The sequence below is a fragment of the Dreissena polymorpha genome, chromosome 6 (genome assembly GCF_020536995.1).
Source record: "Dreissena polymorpha isolate Duluth1 chromosome 6, UMN_Dpol_1.0, whole genome shotgun sequence".
Taxonomy (NCBI): Eukaryota; Metazoa; Mollusca; class Bivalvia; order Myida; family Dreissenidae; genus Dreissena; species Dreissena polymorpha.
Genome location: NC_068360.1, coordinates 111,814,465 through 111,841,136, shown reverse-complemented (window position 1 = coordinate 111,841,136; position 26,672 = coordinate 111,814,465). Strand labels below are relative to the sequence as shown.

At 35.0% G+C, this 26,672-nt stretch overlaps 1 protein-coding gene across 7 annotated transcripts in view; it reads left to right on the top strand.

Annotated features, from left to right (window-relative positions):
• LOC127834096 (uncharacterized) overlaps positions 1-26,641 on the top strand; it is a 60,537-nt gene extending 33,896 nt beyond the window's left edge. Inside the window, exons 16-29 of one of the 7 annotated variants that reach the window (XR_008027807.1) lie at positions 150-241; positions 1,543-1,696; positions 3,804-3,985; positions 6,061-6,223; positions 7,766-7,857; positions 8,565-8,642; positions 10,015-10,177; positions 10,872-10,954; positions 11,489-11,713; positions 14,265-14,339; positions 15,558-15,623; positions 20,846-20,985; positions 21,773-22,949; positions 23,112-26,641. Coding sequence is in view for 6 of the 7 variants with exons in the window: in XM_052359699.1 (XP_052215659.1) it covers positions 150-241; positions 1,543-1,696; positions 3,804-3,985; positions 6,061-6,223; positions 7,766-7,857; positions 8,565-8,642; positions 10,015-10,177; positions 10,872-10,954; positions 11,489-11,713; positions 14,265-14,339; positions 15,558-15,623; positions 20,846-20,985; positions 21,773-21,953 (1,694 nt within the window). In the remaining variant the exon portion in view is untranslated. Of the gene's footprint in view, positions 1-149; positions 242-1,542; positions 1,697-3,803; positions 3,986-6,060; positions 6,224-7,765; positions 7,858-8,564; positions 8,643-10,014; positions 10,178-10,871; positions 10,955-11,488; positions 11,714-14,264; positions 14,340-15,557; positions 15,624-20,845; positions 20,986-21,772 lie in introns of all 7 variants that reach the window. The other 6 variants (XM_052359699.1, XM_052359703.1, XM_052359701.1 and 3 more) reach the window with 6 other exon arrangements.
• Positions 26,642-26,672: the final 31 nt, after the last annotated feature.

Below are 26,672 nucleotides of genomic sequence, written 5' to 3'. Positions count from 1 at the left end.
TTTTTCTTGATTTTTTACTGGAGCTTTTACGATCCAATGTTTACATTTATCAATATAAAGCATTTAATGAATACGTTAAAAAAATGCCAAAATCTGTGAAAAGGCCCATTTAACTAGAGTGAGTCTATATGTTTTATGTTTCCTTTAAGAGCACGGCATATTTGGCGTACCTCTGCAAACGCTGTTGGAACATGACCAGAAACTGGCACCCGATACTAGGGTGCCTATTGTGTATCAAGAAGTAAGTGGGATGTAGCCTATGTGTAGGTTAAACAGTAAGTGGCATGAAGCCTGTGATCTTGGCAGCAGAAAGTGCAATGTAGTCATGTGTGCAACAATAAGTGGAGTGTAGCCAGTATGTCTTACATATGATGATTTGTATTCAATATTGCATTAATATGCTTCACATTTAGGATGCCACAACGTCCACATAGAACGCATGGATGTATTAATTTTTAGCTTGGCTGTTTTCGGAGAAAACCCGAGGTATTGTCATAGCTAGCTCGTCGTCCGCTGTCCCCTGTGTGCTAAAACCTTAACAAAATGTAAAGGTTTTGTCACATTGGCTCTAAAATCAAAGTGCTTCCACCTACAACTTTGAAACTTCATATGTAGATGCACCTTGATGAGTTCTACACGCCAAACCCATTTTATGGTCACTAGGTCAAAGGTCAAGGTCACTGTGACCTCTAATATAAAACTTTAACATAAACCTTTACATTCGCTCTAGAATCAAAGTGCTTCCACTTACAACTTTGAAACTTCATATATACATGCACCTTGATGAGTTCTACACGCCACACCCATTTTTGGGTCACTAGGTCAAAGGTCAAGGTCCCTGTGACCTCTAATATAAAACTTTAACATAGCCTCTACAATAAAAGTGCTTCCACCTACAACTTTTAAACTTCCTATGAACATTCACCTTCCTCATTTCTACACACCACACCCATTTTTTGCTTGACTGCTTTCGGAGAAAACCTGAGGTATTGTCATAGCCAGCTCGTCGTCTGCGGTCTGACGTCAGCCGTCAGCCGTAGGCACCGAGCTTAAACCTTAACATTGGCTCTAAAATCAAAGTGCTTCCACCTACAACTTTGAAACTTTATAAGTAGATGCACCTTGATGAGTTCTACACGCCACACCCAGTTTTGGGTCACTAGGTCAAGGTCACCCTGACCTCTAAAAAATAAAATAATTTTTTTTTGATAACCTTTTGCAGCCGAGCGTTGGCACCCGTTTTGGGGTGCTCTTGTTTTGTTTATTAAAATAAAGTTTGTCGTTTGGTATGTTTCTTAGTGAAATAAACAAAGCAAATGAATGAAATAACAGCACTGGACTGCTCATAGATGTAAGTGACACAATTCTAAAACTTAAGTAAACGCTTATGTACTTAATCAAGCACAGTCAAGCATCGAAGAGACAGCCAGTCTTCCTAAATTGTACTGTTGAGTTAATTTGTAATGTTATGTTTAATTAATTGATTCCAAGGTAACTTGGCTTGTAAATAATCATTTGTAAGATTTTCCCAATGTTTTTTAGACTTCAACATCCCCCAGGGGTGAGGTCGTTCATCCTGAGTGGGCAGAACAACGGTCGCGGGCCTCCAGGGGTCGCCAGGGGTCGCTGATGAAGAACAAGGGAGGCTACTCCATGACAGGCTTGTCTGAAGAGGTTCAGGATAATCTGGAGTCAGGTAGCAGACGTTGACCCACAAAAGTTATCAAAAGATCGACCTTGACTCACCAAAATTATCCAAAGATCCACCTGGACTCACTTAAATTATCCAAAGAACCTTGACTCACCAAAATTATCCAAAGATTGACCTTGACTCACTTAAATTATCCAAATATCAAGCTTGACTCACCAAAATTATCCAAAGATTGACCTTGACTCACTTAAATTATCCAAATATCAAGCTTGACTCACCAAAATTATCCAAAGATTGACCTTGACTCACTTAAATTATCCAAATATCAAGCTTGACTCACCAAATTATCCAAATATCAAGCTTGATTCACCAAAATTATCCAAATATCAAGCTTGACTCACCAAAATTATCCAAAGATTGACCTTGACTCACTTAAATTATCCAAATATCAAGCTTGACTCACCAAAATTATCCATATATCAAGCTTGACTCACCAAAATTATCCAAATATCAAGCTTGACTCACCAAATTATCTAAAGATTGACTCACAAAAATTAATCAACCTTGGTTCATGAATATTTTAAAATACAATTAACTACTAACTTGTATGACATTCATATTAGTTTTTTTAAACGGAATCTTATAAAAACAGATTGGACAACGTCTAGCTAAAATACCATTACAATATCCAGGGTGCAGGATCAACGGGGTTTTTATGGATTGACAGACGAGCTGGACAGAATGTAAACACACTGTTAAGAACTTTATTTTTGCTAATACATCAAGTTATTGAAATACATTTGCAAAAATCTTTAGTACATACAAGAAGATTTTTCTTGCAGTTTGTGCCACTATCTTAAGGTATAAGAATAAAATCTTGAACACGTCTGGAACCGTGACAAAACTTGTTGCATGCAGTATTCATGGATTTTTTTTTAAACAAAAACATAAGCTTATTAATTACAGTAATTCCGATGTATTTCACACTGCCATAAGCAGTAAAAAAATCTGTCTTTTATGCACTAGTTGAAGTTCTTAAGAAAAATTGTTTTAAAAAGATATTTGATAAAAAAATCACCACTTACCGCTGTGTTTTCATCCATTAACATTTAATTGGTAACCCAGCAACATCACATGATTGCGCACCCTGGTAAAGTAGTTTTGTTTTCATGTCTTGGAAAATAGATAGATTTTATTTTTGTAGGTAATTAGACATAAATTGGATCCCCACTAAGAAAACTTTCTTAGGATCATTGCACATAGACTCGAGGACTGTTTCTTTCAAAGAATGGACTCAGTATCATCTGTAGATTAAATTATTATTCTTAAAACATTAATTTTTGTTGATTTTGTGGTTGGTTGATCCCCAAATAAAAAAAAACAACACTCACAACAGTGTTTTTTTGCTAAGTTAAAAATCATGTCCATGTATAATTTGGCCCCATTCACAATGGAAAAAAATAATAATATTTTTCCCCAAAAAAAGTTTCCAAAATAAGATTAAGATTTCAACATTTTGTTCATCTCCCGTCCAGCCATATAAGTTCAGCCAATGTAAAAATAAAATTGAAAACACTTCTTTTCTGAATTTGAAGCATTTTATATTTTTAGCGAAACAGCAACAACACTAATTTTAGGCAAAATGCTGCAAATTTTCCCAATGCAAAGGGATCTGGCCCCATTCCGAAAATGATGAAAAAACAAAAACTGCAATTCAGTTACTAAGAAATGAATGATACTCATCATTATTTTCCCCAAAATTCAGAAATTCTTAAATGTATGTGTCTATGAAAAAAAAGTAATTTTTGTACAAACCTAGAAATTACGTAACTGCTAATTTTACAAAATATGGGCCCCATCTTTGATGTAATTAATATTGAATGCATTTATTGAACCCTTTTCCACTTACATACATAGTTTGAAGAATTTATAGTCCCTGAGAAATTTAAATTTAATTAAAGACCTTTCCTACTAAATTCAAGTTTGACAGGCTATATTTCCAACCCTAAGATTTTGATGAGCAGCAAACAGCATAAAACCTGAACAGACTGCAAGTTACTTCCAGGCGTTTCTGTTAGCCATTTCACTTTGCTTCTGAGTGGGAAAGGGTTAAACAAAACTTAATCCCTAAGTCGCTTTCTCCTATCTCCAGGTGTTGCGACCTTGAGTGTTTACCAGACCGGAACGAACCACATCTCGCTGGGGCAGCTGTCCCCGATATCTGATGGGGACATCACGTTCGAGTTCAGCATCATGGAGCACAACGGGGACTCGAGTCCCCTACGTGGGGAGGTCACCATCCCGTCCTTGCTGTCTCATGAAGTCGGATTGCCAGTGAGCGTTGTTTAGAGTCTAAAATTCAAATAAAAAAATGCTTGTAAATAAAAGCTTAGCAGGAACTTCTGAGAATTAAAATCTTGCTGACTTAAATCCACACACCTTGAAATGAAATACATGGCATAGTAAATTTAAGTATAAATAAGAAACATATTTTATCTATGCCAATTAGAATATATCTGGTGGTTACAAGATGGAAATCCGTCTTTTTTGCGCTTTAAAACTTAAAAATAATCGCGTTTGTCGAAATGGACGTATACGTCTAGATATCCTACTTTCGGTTTTAAAAGTGGTACTGTTTGAAAAATAATAATTACTTACTAGGCAATAGATTTAATTGTATCTATGCCAATTAGAATATTTCTGGTGGTAACAAGGTAGAAATCTGTCTTTTGCGCTTTAAAACTTAAAAATAATCCTGTTTGTCGAAATGAATGTATACTTATAGAAATCCTATTTTCAGTTGTAAAATAAAAAAATAAATGAATTACTTGCTAACTAGGCTATAGATTTAATGACAATTTTGCACACTTTCAAATTGCATCTATATGTATTGATTAACATGTATTTCATTTCAAGTTGTGTGGCTTTAATAAAAAGTAATTGTATTAAATAGTTTTTACTTTACTTTTTGACTAACTTAGAGTTAAGTTGGGGGAGGGAAAGCTGCAGAGTTCATCATCCTTATTTTTCGCACATGAAGGTATTTTTTTGAGATCTCAATATGTTTTCATCTTCCATCCATACAAGTTCAATCTTAGTGAATATAATACTGAAAACACTTGTATTCTAAATTTTGAAGCATTTTTTAGCAAAACAACAACATTAATATCCAAATTTTGGTCAAAACACAGCGAATTTTCCCGTTCCAAAGGGACCTTGGCCTATTCCCAAAATGGTGGAAAAAAATTACTGATGAGACTCGAGTCCCCTACGAGGGAAGGTCCCATCACTGCTGTCACATAAAGTGAGATTGCCAGTGAGAGTCTATCAGAGTTTAAAACCCAATTAAACAATTACAAAAAATCTTGCTAATTAAACGAAATTAATAAAAACAGTTCAAAATAATAATTTGGTAATCTACGGTATGGACGTTTCTTACGCTCAGTTCCTTCCACTTTGAAGGGGATGTGCTTAAATTTTCACAGCTTGTCAAAAGCACTGTAAAGGAATGAAATTGTTGCTGCTACAAATGATGTGGAATCATTTCTGTGTTGTCATTTTACAAATATTGTGTGTAATTTAAAATCATTCAGCATTCAAATTTAAATCCCATGCTTTCCGCATGGAAGAACGAAATGCTCTACATTAATTCTTATTTTTGCATGCTTAAGAAATGCCCATGGACTGTTAATCTGTTGATAGAAAATAACAAAATTGTCAGAAAAGTATAGTGCTATGCAACCCATGCTCCTTATCATAATGACACTTTTTCTGTTGAATGCTTAGTTAAGCTTTCCAATGATCCGGATTATTGGATTGTGCAATAGTAAAATGGCGGCCATTTTCAGTCCGATTTGGTAGTTCTATTTCCTTGAAATATTTTTTTCTCTCCATTTTTACATTTTAAAAACAGCCTGCCTGTTAAACATTGGGGTGCGCTGTACCTGGGAAAATACGGTATTTGTTGGACATTAATTTTCATTGATTTTGTTGTTTAACCAATCCACACATTTTACACAAACACATTGGAAAATGACCAACACAAGTTCCTGAACTATTTTTTCCAATATCAGAAATTAATAAATTTATGTGTCCACAAACTGATCATTTAAACACACATAAATAGGTATGCAGACTAATAACAACTATTTTCCAGTATTTACTGGTACTCCTTTTGAACACAGGTGTGGCCAATTCACTGAAACACTATCAATATGTCATAAAACAATATTTTTTATCACTTTGACCCCAAGTAAATTCTCTTATGCACATATATTATATCAAAATTTTGTTTTTGTGGTTAAGTGATATTGTTGTTTTTTTGTTTTATGACATATTGATAGTGTTTCAGTGATTTGGCCACACGCCCAACACCTGTGCTTTTGATAATTTTCCTACTTGTGTTTCAGAATTTCTCGCTAGTCCCGGACCCCCTGGGGATCACCCGTATCACAGACATAAGCCCTACAGATGTGACACACGTGAAAAACTTTGCCCTACTTGAGCTTACCTCCATGTACGACACGTACAACATTTCGTATACTAGACGGCGATCAAAAAAGAGATACAAAGGTAAATTTCTCAAAAAAAGAAAAACAAAGGTAAAGGGCTCAACAAAGAAATACAAAGGTAAATTGCTTGAACAAAGAATTACAAAGGTATGTTGATTACAAAGGTACAAAGGCACTAGAGAGCGCTAATAAAAGCAAAATAAACGGTAAAGTTTATTTCATATACTAGGTGGCGCTCAAAAAAGAGATACAAAGGTAAATTGCTCAAAAGAAGAATTACAAAGGTATGTTGATTTCATATACTCATAAGCGCTAATGAAAGCAATACAAAAGATGAAGTTTATTTCATATACAAGACGGCATTCAATAAAGAGATACAAAGGAAAAATGCTCAAAAAGAAATACAAAGGTAATTTTGAGTTCAGATACTAGACAGCGCTAATAACAGAACTACAAAAGGTAAAGTTTATTTTATATACAGGACAGTGCTCAAAAAAGAGATACATTAAAGGTTAATTGCTCAAAAAGAGAATTATAAAGGTATTTTGATTGCATATACTTGACAGCGCTAATGAAAGCAATACAAAAGGTGAAGTTTATTTCATAGACTTGACGGCGATAAATGTAAGTGCTCAAAGTAGAAATATGAGTGCGAAATTGACCTCCATGAAAGATACCCACATTTCCTTTACTGCACAGAGCTCAAAAAAGAGATGCAAAATGTAAAGTATGCCCTCCATTAATGACACACACACATATCTCATATAGTAGAAGGTGCTGAAAAAGGACACAAGATGAGTGTTGTCAACTAAATGATCTTAATTCCATGTTTCCTCTCAGAACCTTGTTTTGAAAAAGCTGGGCGAAATGCATAAAGTGTTGTCCCAAATTAGACTGTGTAGTCTGCACAGGATAACACTTTCTGCATAGACTGGGTTTTTGTTTAAATGAAAAAATCCATAAAAGCCGAAAGTGCCGTCAGGCTGATCTGGGACAACATGTTATACATGTGCATTAAGCTCAGATTTCCTAAGACAAGGCTCAATTTGTTAAAGGGATCTTTTCACGCTTTGGTAAATTGACAAAATTGAAAAAAGTTGTTTCAGATTCGTAAGTTTTCGTTTTAGTTATGATATTTGTGAGGAAACAGTAATACTGAACATTAACCATGCTCTAATATAGCCATTATATGCATCTTTTGACGATTTTAAAACCTAAAAATTATAAAGCGTTGCAACGCGAAACGATTGAATAATTTGGAGAGTTCTGTTTTTGTCGTTAAATTTTGTGAAACTACGAAGATTGCTTATATAACGTATAAAATACGTCCAGAATGTGTACTCGGCGGAATAGCTCAGTTGGCTAAAGCGTTTTTACTTCAGGACTCTGGCAGGACTCCAGGGGTCACTGGTTCGAAACCTGCTCCGGGCAATGTTCTTTTCCTTTTTTTAATTTTTTTCTTGATTTTTTACTGGAGCTTTTACGATCCAATGTTTACATTTATCAATATAAAGCATTTAATGAATACGTTAAAAAAATGCCAAAATCTGTGAAAAGGCCCATTTAACTAGAGTGAGTCTATATGTTTTATGTTTCCTTTAAGAGCACGGCATATTTGGCGTACCTCTGCAAACGCTGTTGGAACATGACCAGAAACTGGCACCCGATACTAGGGTGCCTATTGTGTATCAAGAAGTAAGTGGGATGTAGCCTATGTGTAGGTTAAACAGTAAGTGGCATGAAGCCTGTGATCTTGGCAGCAGAAAGTGCAATGAAGTCATGTGTGCAACAATAAGTGGAGTGTAGCCAGTATGTCTTACATATGATGATTTGTATTCAATATTGCATTAATATGCTTCACATTTAGGATGCCACAACGTCCACATAGAACGCATGGATGTATTAATTTTTAGCTTGGCTGTTTTCGGAGAAAACCCGAGGTATTGTCATAGCTAGCTCGTCGTCCGCTGTCCCCTGTGTGCTAAAACCTTAACAAAATGTAAAGGTTTTGTCACATTGGCTCCAAAATCAAAGTGCTTCCACCTACAACTTTGAAACTTCATATGTAGCTGCACCTTGATGAGTTCTACACGCCACACCCATTTTTGGGTCACTTGGTCAAAGATAAAGGTCACTGTGACCTCTAAAAAAAATTAAAAAATCTTCTGACAAGCTTTCATTTATTGAAACTGCACCTGCAGCCAGGCGTTGGCACCCGCTATGCGGTGCTTTTGTTATGTTAAAAATGTGAAGTCCAAATAACATTGAGATCTTTTAATTTTAGTTAAAATTGTCATAGTGCATTACAACAAAGTATATTGCTATTGATTCGGAATTGAAAATTTCTCAAAATCGAGTGCAAATTAAACACAATCTTTTATAATCATTGTGTACACTTTCAGATCCTGCATTATTTATCCAAGAACTGTCTGGACCCAGAAGGAATTCTGAGAATACCGGGCTCCTCAACGAGAATAAAAGTAGGTGGAATAACTGTGTGCAATCATTTGGGCCGTGCTCTTTGGAAAAGGGGGTTTAATACCTGTGTGTAAAGTGTCGTCCCAGATTAGCTGGTGCAGTCCGCAGGGATGACACTTTCCACTTTTATGGTAATTTTTGTTTACAAAAAGTCTCTTCTTAACAAAGATCCAGTTAAGGCGGAAAGTGTTGTCCCTGTTCAACCTGTGCGGACTGATTTCTGATTTTTGAAAAAAAGGGAATTCTCTTGGGTCATTTTCCTGATGTGTTTGTGTTAAATTAATTGATCTGTCAACTCACAAAATCAACTAATATTAATATCCCAGAAATAATAATGTTTTTAAAGAATGAGGCAAATTCAGAAAGAATTATGCCACTAGTAGCAGATTCTATACTTGAATTACGATGGACATCATCAATTCATCAGTCATTGTTCATAAACTTGTCTTACGAAGTACCCACAATTTTCTATAAAATAAATCTGTATGATAAAATATGTTGTTGTATTTCAAAAAATGGCTTGTGTGTGGACAAGTAAATTAATGGATTTTTGATTGTAGAGAAATGAAATCACGCACTTGCGTTTGTCTTTTGTGATGTGTATGTTTTATTTTCATAGATATTTTGGTCAACACTCTAAAATTAACAAAATTTATGTCCCCCCAAATAATAATGATTTTACAGTAATAACCTGCCACTTGCTGCTTATTGCTACATTGATGGGGGTGGCCGAGTGGCAGTATTGTTATTGTATCATCTATTGTTTTCATAGATTTATTCATATTTTAATTAATATTTAGCTGCGCTCTCTGAAAACAGGGCTTAATTCATATTTGTAAAGTGTCATAACAAATTAGCCTGTTAAGTCATGGGCGACATTTTTCTTTTTTATGGTATTTTTTGTTTCAAGGAAGTGTCTTTTTCAGGAAAATCCTGTTTAAGGCGGAAAATGTCCAAAATAAGCCTGTACATCTTACACAGGCTAATCTGGGAGGACCCTTTTTGCACATGCGTTTATATAAGGCCCTTTTTGCATAAATTGAGGCTCTAACGTTGTTTATATTATGGGGCTTAACCCTTTCCTGCTCTGAAGCAAAGTTAAAATGGCAAATTTCAAACAGCATAAAACCAGAACAGCCTGCAAGTAACTCTGTCTGTTGAGGTTTTTTGCTGTTTGCTTCTGATTAGTATCTAAAGTATAAATACAACCTTTATAATTTGAATATAAGGAAAAATGTCTTAACTTAAATTTGATTATCCAAGGGACTTCGAATGCATCAAAGTGGGTATCTGGTTCGTAAAGGCTTAAATTCTGAGTCGTAAAGGCTTAAACTCTGAGTAGTAAAGGCTTAAATTCTTGGGCTGTGTTTACAGACCTTGAGACAGGAAATGGAGGAGAAGTTTTACCAGGGAACGTTTGTCTGGGGGCCTGACTTGACCCCTAATGATGTGGCAGCCCTTATGCAACAGTTCCTTAGGGATCTGCCTGTACCACTGTTAACAGACGAGTATATCGACGCATTTGCTCAAGTGGAAGGTGAGAACCTGGTAGTGTGTAACCATTTTTAATACTGTATAATTATGTATTTCTTCAACACTCACATATTATATGGTTATTGTATTACTTCAACACTCAGATATGATACTGTATATGTATGACTTTAGATATTATATTGTATATATATATGACTTTAAATAATATATTGTATGGATATATCTTTATACATTTTATTGCAGATGTATTACTTGAAATATGATATAGTGTATGTATTACTTCATATATGCTATTGTATAATTATGTATTACATGGTGTTGTATATGTATGACATGATATTGTTACTTTTGTATATAGGTATTACATTATATTATACATCTACTACATACTATTGTATATGTCTGAAAAATGAGGCAGCTCTCAGATATAATATTGTTATGTTTGTCATTGTTATATATGAGTCGTGTTCTAAGAAAATTGGGCATAATGCATGTGCGTAAAGTGTCGTCCCAGATTAGCCTGTGCAGTCTGAACAGGCTAATCAGGGACAACACTTTCTGCCTAAATTTGATTTTTGCTAAGAAGAGACTTCATTTAAACGAAAAATGTCATAAAAGCGGAAAGTGTTGTCCCTGATTAGCCTGTGCGGACTGCACAGGCTAATCTGGGACGACACTTTACTCACATGCATTAAGTCCAGTTTTCTCAGAATGCCGCTCAAATTGATTTACTTCAGAACTATCTGATAAGAAGCAGCAGTTGCATGCGTTGAATCTGCTGGTGATACTACTGCCCACCGTACATCGGGATACTCTAGGCGTAAGTTATCAATGTTTCTTTTGCTGTATTTCCAGGAAATGATACACACATTTTCCGTATTAAGCATTGCAATGTATCATTATAGGACTGTTCCGATATTTATGAATGTTCCAAAAAGATATTTGTCTGATATAATGTCTAGCTTTTTAATCAACTTTATTATAAATGCATCAGATAATGACAGGCCCCTATTCTTCTTTTATTACAAATTCGGAAATCCAGGAATTTACAAAACACAAATTTTTTCCTGTATGTATTTTGCATTAAAAGGTATCAAAAAAAGGTTTGTTTTAATAAATGTTAAAGTAACAAAAACATAATGATGTTTTGTCCTGCTATTTTGTAAATTTTATATTATTTTATTCTGTGCTAAACATGCAAAACATTGACAAATGTACCGTAAACCAGCAAAGTGTTTTGAAAATATTGTTTTTATGTGAGTCTTTTTAACAGAAGTTTCAGTATTGTACTTTTCATAAAACAATTTTAATTCACACCAAAAAATGGTTACACACTACTAAAGTGCTATTTCAGGCACTTTTGGACCTGCTGCTAGAGATCATCAGCCACAGCGACACCAACAAGATGAGCCTCAACAAGGTTGCCATGATCATGGCCCCTAATCTCTTCCTGGCCCCTAAAATAGGGAACGCGAACATTGGCAAGAACAAAGACGCGTTGGACCTGGAAATCAAGATGGCACGGGGGACTTCCAATATTGTACGGATGATAATACGATACAAGCACATCTTATGGACTGTGAGTATATTCTTATTTAGCCTTTGTAGCAAAGCTTTTGACAATTTATTCAATCTTAAATAAAATTTAAAGTCACATAAATACTAAAAATCAACGAATGTTAAGTAAAATATTTTGTAAAATTAACCCATTAAAAACCATTGTCACTTATAGCAAAAGCAAAAATTTCAACGCTAGATGTGGTATGTTAATATAGATTTAACAAGATACAAAATGCTCTTTTTTATTTTTTGTGTCCCAGTATATTTCATGTGAATTTTCCGGGACGATATCCAAACATTTACAAGCAAACGCCAGATTGGCTTCAGGCAGCTTTGGAAGCACAACATAGTTCTCATTAGCTGCTCGAAGCCAATCCTCGCGTTCGCTCATAAATGTTTGGATATTGTCACAGAAAATTCACATCAAATATATTTTGACACAAAAAAAAAAAAAACGAGCATTTTGTATCTGCTTTAATCATAACAGGCTTATCTGGGAGGAGGCTTTAGACACATGCATTTAACCCTTCGAATATCGTGTTTATGGTGATTACTAGTAGATACAAACACATCCTGTTGACAGTGAGATATTACAGACTTTTCATTATTAAGCAGTATTCCTTAAATTTATTTGTAAAAAGCAGCAGGTATAATAGTGTGTAATAATTTTCATTGTATCAAATGTTTTTCAACATGTATATCGACATTGAGGTATATTTCTTAACAAATGAATAGTCATTGGAGAAAGGAATGCAATGGAAATTAATTGGAAATAATAAAAAATGCCAAATCAAAAGCATTTAAATTTTAATGATATTTATATTATATAGATGTTTAAAGAAGAATATATTTGGGTTTTGATTAGGGATGGCAACGGTTATTTGGTTAACCGGTTATCTGTTTCTTTAGGAGGTTAACTGGTTACAATATTAATATTCGGTTACTCTTCAGAAAACACTGTAACACAATGTTCGGTTGAACGCAATAAATGCTCTAATCGTTAGTTTTGTTTTACTACATTTCACTGTATTGGCTAGTCTGCTTATCTTTTCGCAAATTATTGGCAATTACCACCCGTAATTCCTCCTGCGGATCAAAAGCGATTTGAGGTGTAAACTATCGGATGCAGCGGATTAATTAGAAGGTTTTATTGTGCCATTGTGTTGACTACCATTGCTTGATAAAATCAATAAAAGTGGACACTGTGATTACATCCGATCACTGTTGTTTTAACAACTATTATAAACTTAAACACCCTAATAAAGACACTGAGTATAAACAGGCCTTAACAACAAAGGTTTGGAAACCACTATGCCCATTGCAAAATATATTTACGCTAATTGACCATTGTTATTAAACAGCAAACTGTTAATGCACGTAATTCTTAAAGGATAATGAGTGTTAATAAAACACAACATTATTCAAATTCTGCACTAGCTTGCATTGGTCAAGGTGTAGAACAATAATAATGTGTAAATGACATGAAGGTAATATTACAACAGAGAAATATCACAGTTCACCGACAAGCATGTAAACAATGTCGGAAATGACTTTGAAAATGAATTAGTATTAGATTCAACATGTATAATTTAACACAATTTGTAAAGAAACAGTATTTAATTAAAAAAATGGTTTAAGTAATAAGGTTACAGGACAATCAATATGACAGAGTATATTTGCATATACATGTTATTGTTTATAAACGTATAAATTTGTCGGAAGTTTTTTTTTCATTTATGTGTTAATACGACTGTCGGTCAACCGGTTAACCACTGGAATATCGAAACAGGTTAACCGGTTACGGATTTGCTTAGGTTTGCCATCCCTAGTTTTAATCTATTCCACTTTATGACATGATTTGTGTGTTACACATACATGATAACATTCTGTTTTGTTTAACACTTAACCCTTTATCCACTTGGGAGAAATGTGAAAATGGCTATGTGCAAACAGCATAAAACCAAAACAGCCTGTGAGTAACTTGCAGCCTGTTCAGGTCGTTTGCTGTTTGCTGCTCATCATTATCCAAGGGCCTTTAAAACTTGAATTTAGTAAGAAAGGTCTTAACTTAAATTAAATTTTACTTTCTAAGGGACAACAAATGCGTAAAAATACATATCTAAGTGGTAAAGGATTAATAAACTTATTTTTATGTCCCCGGTAGGGTGGCATATAGAAGTTGAACTGTCAGTCCGTCTGTCTGTCTGCCAGTCTGTGCGTCTGTCAGAAAACTTTTACATTGGCCATAACATTGCAATTTTGAAGATAGCAACTTGATATTTGGCATGCATGTGTATCTCATGCAACTGCACATTTTGAGCGGTGAAAGGTCGAGGTCATCCTTCAAGGTCAATGGTAAAAAAAACAAAGCCAAGGGAAGAAACAAGTGTTAAAGGGAGATAATTTCTGTTAATCATTTGGCAGGTACAAATCATTTTTACAAGGGAAGTAATATTTTTCAAAGGGATATAACAAAAAAAAATTTTTTTAATCAAAGCGGCGAAGTAGGGGGCATTGTATTGCTGACATACACTCTCTTGTTTGTTACACTGTATTTCATTGTTTTTTAGATTCCCACCTATCTGTTAGGTCTTGTCCGTAGACAATACGAGCAGGATCAAGTGAGAAGAAATAAAGAGAAGTCGGTGAGTGTCCCATTATTTTTGCCATTGAAATTTGATACCATATAATTCCCAATAAATTCACAGCTGTCAATCACGGGCACCACCTCTTTCTTTAGATTCATTAATAAATGAGCAAATGCAACTTCTGAGGTGGCTCTCAGGCCCGGATGTTTTGAAATTTCATGGATAATTTTACAGGGTGATTAGGTTTTATTTCAACTTTTTTTGCATTATTTATAAAAATTGTGATTAACAGCCATGAAATTCCCTCCTGGTGCATGTTGCAATTTTTTCTGTATGTTTGAAAAAGGGGGCTATTTATAAGAGAATGTATGGTTTTATACAAACAGACCATGATAAAATATATTTGTCTTTTTTTATTATTTTCAAAATGGTATATATGAGCGGTATATATGCTCAGGGAAAACAGTTCCTAATGCATGGACCACACTTTCTGTCAAGACTGGATTTTTGTTATGCCCCCGGATCAAAAGATCGGGAGCATATTGTTTTTGGTCTGTCTGTCTGTCTGTCTGTCTGTCTGTCTGTCTGTCTGTCTGTCTGTCTGTCTGTCTGTCTGTCTGTCTGTCTGTCTGTCTGTCTGTCTGTCTGTCTGTCATTGTATGTGTCCCAAAACTTTAACCATCGTTAAAGTTTGGCCATAACTTTTTGAATATTGAAGATAGCAACTTGATATTTGGCATGCAAGTGTATCTCATGAAGCTGCACATTTTGAGTGGTGAAAGGTCAAGGTCATCCTGCAAGGTCGAAAGTCAAAAAATACAATCATAGAGAAGTAACAAGCTTTAAAAGGGAGATAATTTCTAAACCTGCCAAATGATATATTGAAATTTTATTTCAAAGTGGCGCAAAAGTGGGCATTTTGTTTCTGACAAACACATCTCTTGTTCAGAATACACTTCATTTAAACAAAAAAATCCAAAAAGTGGAAAGTGTCACCCTTGATTAGCCTTTAAACACTGCACAGACTAATGTGAGATGACACTTGATGCACACGCACTCTCTGTCTAGATTTGATTTTTGTTCAGAATATACTTCATTTAAACAGAAAATTCAAAAACACGGAACACCGTAACCCTAACACTTACCCTAGCACACTTCACAGGCTTATCAGAGAGGACACTTGATGCACACTTGAGACTTGATGCATTAAACCCTTTTTCCCAGAGCTAGGCACATATTTTTAAATCCATTATGTGATGGTTTGGATTTTTTCAGAAAATGAAGTTCCTTGCGAAGAAGGACAAAACTGATGTGTATAAAAAGCCAGCATTAAAACATGAGGTAATTTGACTAACACTTACTTTAACCCTTTCCCCCATAAGAAGCTAAGTGAAAATGGCTTTTTCAAACAGCATACAACCAAAACAGCCTGCGAGTAACTCGCAGTCTGTTCAGGTTTTATGAAATTTGCTGCTCATCAGTAACTAAGGTTGGGAAATGAAGTCTTTAAAATTTGAATATTGTAAGAAAGGTCTTTAATTAAATTTGACTTTTTAAGGGACTAAAAATGCGTCAAAATATGTATCTAAGTGGTAAAGGGTTAAAATCATTACTTTTCCTGGAACGTACATTTTCTTTTATACCTAATGATAAAATATGACATTTCTGCAGTGAAATAACAGCAGTGAAAATAACACAATTGTTCTTTTCACCGATGAAAAGAACAAATTTTCGGAATTCCTTTTTCTATTTTTAGATTATCATATCAAGATGTACTTCCCTTGTTTATATCCTTGTTTATATTTTTTCAATGATCACGAGTGAAACAAAATCGATATTCCACCGAATCCAAAACGTTTTCTTTTAGTTTTATGCCTTTTTTTACCGTTTATTTACATTGTAAAAGAGTTTTACTGAAGAATTTCCCTGGAATAATGACGTCAACAAAATGACGTCATTTTGTCAACAAAATGACGTCATATCAATGTATTGAGGCACGCCACGGGAGAAACTCCGAGAAAGGGTAACTTTTCAGCAAAAGGGAAACAGCTGTTAATTATTTTCTTGAAAAAGGGGCATAAAAGAAACAGAAACTTTGTTCATGTCAGTGTAAGATCGTTTGTTATTTCACTCGTGATCATAGAAAAATAATATTTTCTATGATCACGAGTGAAATAACAAACGATCTTACACTGACATGAACAAATATCCTCTATATCTTTGATTTTGTTGGATTGATCCACATTACTTTCTTGTTGTTGTGGTTGCTTTTTTCCAAAATCAGAAAAAAAATGTAGGCGACCACAAACTTGTCATAAAAAAATACGAAAATGCATTGATATGTAAAATGCATTATCTTTGTTCAGCTTTGAATGATACATGATTATCTTTGTTCAGCTTTGAATGATACAGATTCCCTTAATCCTTTTATCCTTAGAAACACAGTAACTAGGGCTATATACAACCAGCGTAAAACCAGAGCAGCCTGCGAGTAACTTTGTATGAGGCTTATCAGCACCTAAGATATGGAAATGAAGCCTTTAAAACTTGAATCTAGTTAGAAAGATCTTTAATTAAGTTTAATTTTCTAAGGGATGGCAATTGGGTTCGAATGGGCATCTAAATGGCAAAGGTTTTTTTATTAAAAGGACTGCCATTTTCTCCCTGTAGGCAGATTTCCAGGAAGGGTTCATCTGTGTGCTTTACACTGCAGTGCTTTTTACCTGTGTAAGAAGTATATGTTAAATGCAGTTGTAATCTTTTTATACATAAATGCAGAATAAGTACAGTAAAAAATAGACTTGTGTATAAGATGTGCATAAAAGGCACATTTAAGGTGCATTTAATCTGATACTTATACCACTGCTTTCAATATGCATTAAATACACTTTGTTTGATAAGGAATTCCCTGAAGTTACTGCCACTTTTTTTCTCCTGTAGGCTGATTTCCAGTTAGGGGGTGATCCATGTGCAGCCCCAAACCTTGTAAGAAAGTCCTTTGATTAGAGACAATTTTTTAAGGGACTACAAACACGTCAAAATGCATATATGAGTGATAAAAGGTTAAAATGTTTGTGACTTTCTCTCCCTTTAGGCAGATCTCCAGGTAATGGTGATCCTTCTGTAGGCTTCAACCTTGACCAAGTCCAGTACAGCCATGCAGCTTCACCGCTGATTAGAGCCTTGGTCTGGGAAAACAGGGCTTAATACATGTGCCAGTCTGGGAAAACAGGGCTTAATGCATGTGCCAGTCTGGGAAAACAGGGCTTAATACATGTGCCAGTCTGGGAAAACAGGGCTTAATACATGTGCCAGTCTGGAAAAACAGGGCTTAATACATGTGCCAGTCTGGGAAAACAGGGCTTAATACATGTGCCAGTCTGGGAAAACAGGGCTTAATACATGTGCCAGTCTGGGAAAACAGGGCTTAATACATGTGCCAGTCTGGGAAAACAGGGCTTAATACATGTGCCAGTCTGGGAAAACAGGGCTTAATGCATGTTCTTACAGAGTTGTCTCAGATTAGCCCAGGGCTTTTTTTCCTGACTTTGTGAAGCGGCCCTGGCCCCTCACTTTGTGAAAAAATGAGTCGCGAACTTGTCAAAATTGTGAAAAATTGAGTCGCAAAAACTTTTCAAAATTGTGAAAAATTGAGTCGCGAACTTCTTAAAATTGTAAAAAACGAGTCGCGAACTTCTTAAAATTGTGAAAATCAAAGTTCAATGCATTAGTATAGTTAAAGCATGTTAAACACTTGAATATTATCAAAATTTCCTTAAATAATGCAATAAAGGCATATTTTCCTTCTTTGATTACTGTATTTGATACAATAACAACACATATACATATATCTGATTTGCAAAACATTCATGTACCAAATGCAACTAAAATACCTGGTCCCATTAACACTTCTTTACCACAGGAATAACATTAATTTATAAACATAGAACATTTCAAGGGCACATAACTAAGACATGTTCTGGACTTAACAGCTTAAGAACTCTGTTCTTTTTACTCTTTAAAATGTCAATAATTCTCTCAATATCTGAAGAGGAAAATTCCTTCTTCATGATAATTTTCATGTTCTGTGAGCCTGACCCTCGCCAGTGCATAATGATCTCCCTGGGAGGTTGTGATTTGATCTGAAACATTAGGTATACATTGAACAACAGTACTTTTGTAAGAAATGTAAACGAGTTATTTTATTTTTCACATTTTTTTACAAAGCATTAATATACTACATACAAAGTTTGAATCATGAATATGTGTCATGAATATGCATTTAATTAAAAAAATATATGAAGGGACCACATTATTACTTTAACCAAGATTTACAATCGTAAACAGATACGAACAACAAGTCTCGGTCATCAATACTAGAGGATGTTTCGACTAGGGGCCGTTTTGACTAGCTTCCATCAATACATAAGCCGCGGCAGATGCTTTCACTTTTATCAAATGACTTTCGTTATAATGTTATCAATGTGCATGTTTCAAAACTTACCCTTCTGTAGAAAGCTTTTGTTTCTTCACTGTTATCCCAAATTTCAATAAATCGGGATTATTTTGCGTTTTTTTAATTTTCTTTGTGTAGTAACGAGCACTCCCCGTCACCATTTTTAGCTCATCTATTTTTTGAAAAAAAATTATGAGCTATTGTCATCACCTTGGCGTCGGCTTCGGCGTCAGCGTCTGCGTCCGGTTAAGTTTTGCGTTTAGGTCCACTTTTCTCAGAAAGTATCAATGCTATTGCATTCAAACTTGGTACACTTACTTACTATCATGAGGGGACTGGGCAGGCAAAGTTAGATAACTCTGGCGTGCATTTTGACTGAATTATGTGCCCTTTTTATACTTAGAAAATTGAAAATTTTGGTTAAGTTTTGTGTTTAGGTCAATTTTATTCCTTAAGTATCAAAGCTATTGCTTTCATACTTGAAACACTTACTAACTATCATAAGGGGACTGTGCAGGCAAAGTAATGTAACTCTGACTGGCATTTTGACAGAATTATGTGCCCTTTTTATACTTAGAAAATTGAAAATTTGGTTTTGTTTTGTGTTTAGGTCCACTTTATTCCTACAGTATCAAAGCTATTGCTTTCATACTTGCAACACTTATTAACTATCGTAAGGGGACTGTGCAGGCAAAGTTATGTAACTCTGACTGGCATTTGGACGGAATTATGGGCCCTTTACACTTAGAAAATTGAAAGTTTGGTTAAGTTTTGTGTTTTGGTCCACTTTACCCCTAAAGTATCATAGATATTGCTTTCATACTTGGAACACTAGCAAACTGTCATAAGGGTACAGTAAAAGGACAAGTTGCATAACTCTGGATGTCATTTTTACGGAATTATGGCCCTTTTTTGACTTAGTAACTTTGAATATATGGTTAAATTGTGTGTTTCGATCCACTTTACTTCTTAAGTATCAAGGCTATTGCTTTCAAACTTCAAATACTTTCATGCTATCATGAGGTTACTGTACCTGGCAAGTTGAATTTTACCTTGACCTTTGAATGACCTTGACTCTCAAGGTCAAATTATTAAATTTTGCTAAAATTGCCATAACTTCTTTATTTATGATAACATTTGATTTATACTTTGACAAAACTACTCTTACCTTTACATACCACAATAGACTCCACCCAAACCATTCGCCCGTGCCCCCCCCCCTTCCCCCCCTCCCCCCCCCCGAATCACCCCCCTATTTTTTTTTTAAGATCATCTCACAAATGACCACCAAACCCTCACACTATACCCCCCACCCACCCCACCCCCTCCCCCAATTTTTTTTTAAACGGTTAAAAAACACAAATATTTATTTTTATTATTTTATGTTTGAAATACCCTCCAACCATCGCACCCAAGAATCCCCACCCCCACCCCCCCCACCACCATAATGTAATAAATGTCCACACCCCCACACAATGCACCCCTCTTCACGAGCCACCCTCCCTCCTTTGTGATTGAAAATGAGAGTCCCTTCACCTTTAAAAAGAAAATAGATGAGCGGTCTGCACCCGCAAGGCGGTGCTCTTGTTTTTATAGTCACGTTGCTATGCAGAGCTTTTACTATTTAAGCCGGTTTCACCGGTAACACAACACTTTTAAATCGATTAAAACAAGCAAACATCGTAACGCGAGTCGACAATTTTTTGCGTATTCGGAATTAAAAACGAGGTTATGAAACTTATATATTTTTGTTCCGAAATGGCCGTTTTTGACAGTTTTGAGCACAAAAAGTCCGTTTTTCATGATTTAAAACGGCCGTTTTTGAAAATATTCACGGACATGTCAGGTTTGTGAATTGGCCGTGTAAAAATTGTGAAATGTCCGTCCACGGCCAATCGCAAAGACGGAAAAAAACCCTGGATTAGCCTGTCATTCGCAGGCTAATCAGGGACTACACTTTTCCCTTGTAAAATATTGTTTTGTTTAATACCTGATACTTGCACATGCATTAATCCCTGTTTTCCCAAAGAAGATTCTTATATAAAATAATATTATTAAATGTACAAATTTGCTTTAAGAAAATGTCTGCCTCTTTCTTTTCCTGTAGGCTGATTTCCAAGAAGGGGTGATCCGTGTTCAGGCCCCTTCCTTGACTAAGTCCAGTACAGCCATACAGCTTGACCAGTCCATGACTGCTAGAGACATTATTTCAAGATTCACTGTCAGTCCACTGAAGACAGACAGCAAGTAAGTGAAAATGTACTAGGGTCTAATTTATAAAAATATTCAGCAATTAAGATGTCATCAACAAGGGCACATTGTGATCCAGCATACCATACCAATAGAGGATGGAAAACAGCGGATGCTCATGAAAGGGCAGGGCCGCCTTTGGAAATGGCAGTGTGGCACTAAATTGGTTTGAAAGGGGGCAGTGTGGCGCTACAAAAAGGCATGGCGCCGCGCCAGGGTATAACGGCATGAATAAACACTTTACTGATATCTGCTGCCAAGTGTCATGATTAATGGGCAGTCAGATGAGTTGTTGAACTATTTAGAATTAATCAATTGCAATCTAAAAAAATAAACACAATAAACGTTGTGGTGTAGTAGTGAATTTGGTTTTATTAAAAAAATAAAAACAGTTATCTCCAAGTTTAAATTTGAATTTGTAGTTAAGTCAAATACATTTTCCTCCAAAACACGCGTTATTACTGGGCACCTTTGGATTGGAAAAAACTGGGAAATTGATAATGTTTTTTTGTGCGTACAAATACCTTAAAATGAAGAATAGTTTTGTTTCCAAATATTGCATTTACTATGTTAAACTGTTATAGCTAAACTGGGAAATAACTAAATGTTGCAATTTATTGTAAAAAAAGCTATGAATATTTGTTTATAATTTTTGTTTACACCTTTAATTTGTAAATTTAGGTAGTCATTTCAGAAAAATATGAACATTAAGGGTTAGAAATGATGCCGAATTTTGGCCTCAAATTTCACCAAAAAATTACCATAGTTTGTTGTGTAATTTCAGGAAATCCTCCAGTAAGGATAAGAAGTTTATTGCCGCTGATGTTGACACTTATCTCTATGAGGTTGGGGGAAACATCGGTGAGCGCTGTCTGCCTGACAACACAAACATGTTGGCTCTATACAAGGTCAACCCAAACGCTGAGTGGGTCTTGAAACACAGACAACGCCTGAAAGCCGTTTGATCAAGTCTGAACATTGTTAGACAGAGACTGAAAGTAGTCTGACTGCGTCTGAAAGTCATTTAGCAGTGCTTTGGAAAAACAGGGCTTAATGCATGTGCGTAAGTGTTGCTCCAGGTAAGCCTGTGCAGTCGGCACAGGCTAATCAGTGACAACTCTCAATATATTTTTCAACTCCCATCCATATAATCTTATAACCTGTTCAACGTTTGTAAATATATTACTGAAAACAATTGTTTTCTCAATTTTGAAGCATATTTTAGCAAAACAACAACATTATTAATTTCCCAATTTATTCAAAACGCAGCACATTTTCCCAATCCAAAGGTTCCCGGCCCCATTCCCAAAATGGTGAAAATAAACACTTAAGGCACAACAATTAAGCCCAGCTTTCCCAAAGTTCAGGCTCTTTTGAAAGCGTCTAAAAACTGTTTGACAGAAACTGGAATTTTGCTGGCAGAGACAAGGTTGTCAGGAATTGCTTACTGTGAAATAATTTATATTTTTGGTCATGGCATTTTAAGATTTTTCAAAAAATGACTTCTTGTGGACACGTAAATTGCAGGATTTCTGTTTTTTTTTTAATTCGTGGATCGGTCAACCTGTGAAATGAAGAAAAAGCATTGTTCCACAAATTATAATGATCTAACAGTATATAAATTTTGGTAAGCTTGTTTCAGAGCTTTTATGCAGAAGGGAATACTATTAATGATTTTACAGTTCAAATGTGAACACATTTTATCAAAATTGCTGATTGAACAGGGCCTTTGTTAACCAGGTTTTCCGAAGGAAAAAACTGGTTATTAGATTGGCGAATGCGGGCGGGCTGGCTGGCTGGCTGGCTGGCTGGCGGGCTGGCTGGCGGGCTGGCGGAATAAGTTTGTTCGGGCAATAACTATGTCGTTCATTGTCAGATTTTAAAATCATTTGGCACATTTGTTCACCATCATTGGACGGTGTGTCGCGCGAAATAATTACGTCGATATCTCCAAGGTCAAGGTCACACTTTGAGTTCACAGGTCAAAAATGGCCATAAATGAGCTTGTCCGAGCCATAACTATGTCGTTCATCATCAGATTTTAAAATCATTTGGCACATTTGTTCACCATCATTGGACGGTGTGTCGCGCGAAGTAATTACGTCGATATCTCCAAGGTCAAGGTCACACTTTGAGTTCAAAGGTCAAAAATGGCCATAAATGAGCTTGTCCTGGCCATAACTATGTCATTCATTGTGAGATTTTAAAATCATTAGGCACATTTGTTCACCATCATGGGACGGTGTGTCCCACGAAAGAATCACGTCAATATCTCCAATGTCAAGGTCGCCACGACTAAAAATAGATTTAAAAAAAAAAAAAACTTACAAAGGGGGTTAATTTTTTTTGGTCATTTCAAAAGTTCAGTTTGAGTTTTCTCCCTTTATCAGATTTTTTTTTCACAATGAAAACCTGGTTTTGTGACAATTTTGTCCCTTGTTAGGCAATAAAGTATTAGTTAATTACATATAAATTGCAAACAATATTGGTTTACTGGGAAAAAGTAATTTATATAGTAAAATTAGAGGATTGTGCCAACTTTGCTAGTGATGATAAAATAGACCTATACAAAACCATTCAGTATTTGTTTTGTTTTTAATAAATGAATCAGCATACCACAATTGTATATTACATGACATTTGTATTAAAATTGAGACTTTCCATGCTTTTGCTTATAATAATGTGTTAAGTAAATGTATGGAATGAAAACACACATGAATATTTATTTCTTGGGACGTTCGTTTAGATAAATGATACAAATGGTTTTTGATGGAGGGCTTTGTATTTTTCCAAGTAATTAACATAACCATACTACTGTTTAATATTGATCTAACTCTAGCAGTGAACATTTGTTTGGTGTTAATTTGTACTTTAGTACCAGGTGCATATGTTATATTGGTCATTGCATGACCATTGACTCTTTAGTACCAGGTGCATATGTTATAATGGTCATTGCATGACCAATGAATTATATTTGATATCAGTCATAACACGTGCATACCTTAACTTTTATAAAGGGCGTACATGTGTAAGTGTATTTAATTTTTTCTCAAGCGGTTGACATCTTTGACAAATGTCTGTGTGCATAAATCAGACAGCTTGTACTTTTGCGGTTGTGCCTTTTTTGTTGATCAGTGTTTTTTTTACAGGACGAAAAACTCGTATTGATTTTCTGAACCCTATTGAAAAATGTTCGTATATTCGTCGTCATGAAATTGTGTGGATTTCAAACAAAAATGTGGACACAAATTTATTTATTTCTGATTTTGGAAAATTAAGGAGAAGTCATCATCTGCCATTTTCGGATGTTTTCGGATCTGTTTGTGTTAAATTCATGGATCAGTCAACCCTCACAATCAACACAAATTATTGTTTTATGAAGAATATGATTTTACAGTAATATATCTCAACACATATTCCTTCATTTTGCTAAAGAATAAGGATAAAAGCTTAATATAAAACACCAAATTGCACAAAGTCAGTTGAAAACTTGCCAATGTCTGTTTTTGTGTTGTTATTGTTGTTAGATATTTCAAACAAGTCTCATTAGAAGCTGTGCGCTCACTTTTTTACAAGTTTTAGCCTCGTTTTAACCAACATCTCAATATAATGACTGGCCAAGTCACAGAAGTTTTGAATGTATTTCCCTCTTAAATGCCATAGTCACCTTTACAATCAAATGTTTAACTGGAAAATTTGATATTTTCTTTGTTCATAGAAGAAATATGTTTTACTTAATGTTGGTAATTTGTCATTTTGGATTTTCTATTTAATTGCTTATTTTTTTTTAAGTAACGTTTTTATTAAAAAAGGATTCTAACACGAGATTCAAATATATATCATGTGCAACTGAAATGTAAAGTATATTTAACTATTTTATGCTACAGTTTTGATGTACATTTTGGATTATTAATGACACGTTTTACGTGCCCAAGATTTTGTTCTTATCTATCTGATGATCAGAGACTGTTTGTTAACATTCAGGAAGAGTCGTATCTATTAAACCTGAAGATGTACATCAAAAATGACAGTCGTCAAGTGATTTTATTCAAATAAACATTGAATACTTTTTTATTAGCTCACCTGATTGGTCAGGTGAGCTTTTGTGACCGGTCTTTGTTCGTCGTACGTCCGTCTATAACATTTGTTCGTTAACACTCTAGAGGCCATATTTATTGTCCGATCTTCATGAAACTTGGTCAGAAGCTTTGTCCCAATGAAATATCGGTCGAGTTCGAAACTGGGTCGTGCTGGGTCAAAAACTAGGTCACTAGGTCAAAAAAGGAAAACTTGTAAACACTGTAGGAGTCACATTTCATGCCCAATCTTCATGTAACTTTGTCAAAATGTTTGTCTTAATGATATGTTGGTTGAGTTCAAAAGTGGTTCCGGTCCGTTGAAAAACATGGCTGCAAGTGGGCGGGGCAGTTTTCCTTATTTGGCTATAGAGAAACCTTGTAAACACTCTGGAAGTCACAATTTTTGCCCAATCATCATGAACGTTGGTCAAAACATTGGTTTTATTGATTACTCGGACGAGTTCGAAAATGGTCCAGATCGGTGAAAAAACATGGTCGCCAGTGGGCGGGGCATTTTTCTCTATATGTATATAGGGAAAACATGTCAACACTCTAGAAGTCACATTTGTGGCCCAATTTTCATGAAATTTTGTCAAAACTTTTGTTACCTAGATACGTGAGTTAAGTTTGAAAAGGATGTTTGTCAGGTCAATATCTAGGTCGTGTTTGACATTAGGTAAAGATTGAATTAACCAACTCCTCTCAGGTGAGCGAACTAGGGCCATCTTGGCCCTCTTGTCAGTATATACCATTTTGTAAAAATGCTTCCACAGGAGGTTGTGATCGATGACACCAATACAAATTACCACCGCAATTCTTTTTTTTACATCAGTTAAATCTATATGAAATTAAGATTTGCAATTCAACATTTTTTTGGCTTATGCTCGTCTGCCATTTTATTTATATCACTAATTTCTATTTATAGCTCCCATTTTGAAATATATCTCCGATTTCTATTTATAGCTTCCATTCTTATTATTACTTCCATTTCTATTTAGAGCTCAATTTTTTATGAAGAGCTCAAATTTCTATTTAATGCTCCCATTTCTATTAAGAGCTTCGCTTTGTATTTATAGTTTCCATTTTTGGTTAAATCTCCTTTTCTTGTTCCTAGTTTTAGCTCCAAAATCTATATAAAGCGCCTATTTCTATTTCGAGCTTCAATGTACATTAAGAGAGTCCCATTTCTCTTTAGAGCTCCTATTTCTATTTATACTTTCATTTTTTTGTGAAGCGCACATTTTATGTAGACCTACCATTTCTATTTAAAGCTCTTTTTTTCTGTTGTTATTGTATGTCTCTGCGAGGTATTATACATGTTGTATTATAATGACATATGGTTCTCCCTTTTGATCAATGTATGTTGATCCATTAATCTTTATGTTATCTGCATCACAGATGTTGCGACCAAATTTATTTGTTGTATTGGTATACTAGAACATTATTATAAATATGAACTATTATAATAAATATCGTTATACAAATGTTATTATATATGTCTAAAGATGATATCGTGCTATTGTTTTTGTTGACATACATTTACCTTCTAGGTGCATGGAATGTTATGCAATTAACTAAGTATTGTTTTTCTTATTTTAATCATAA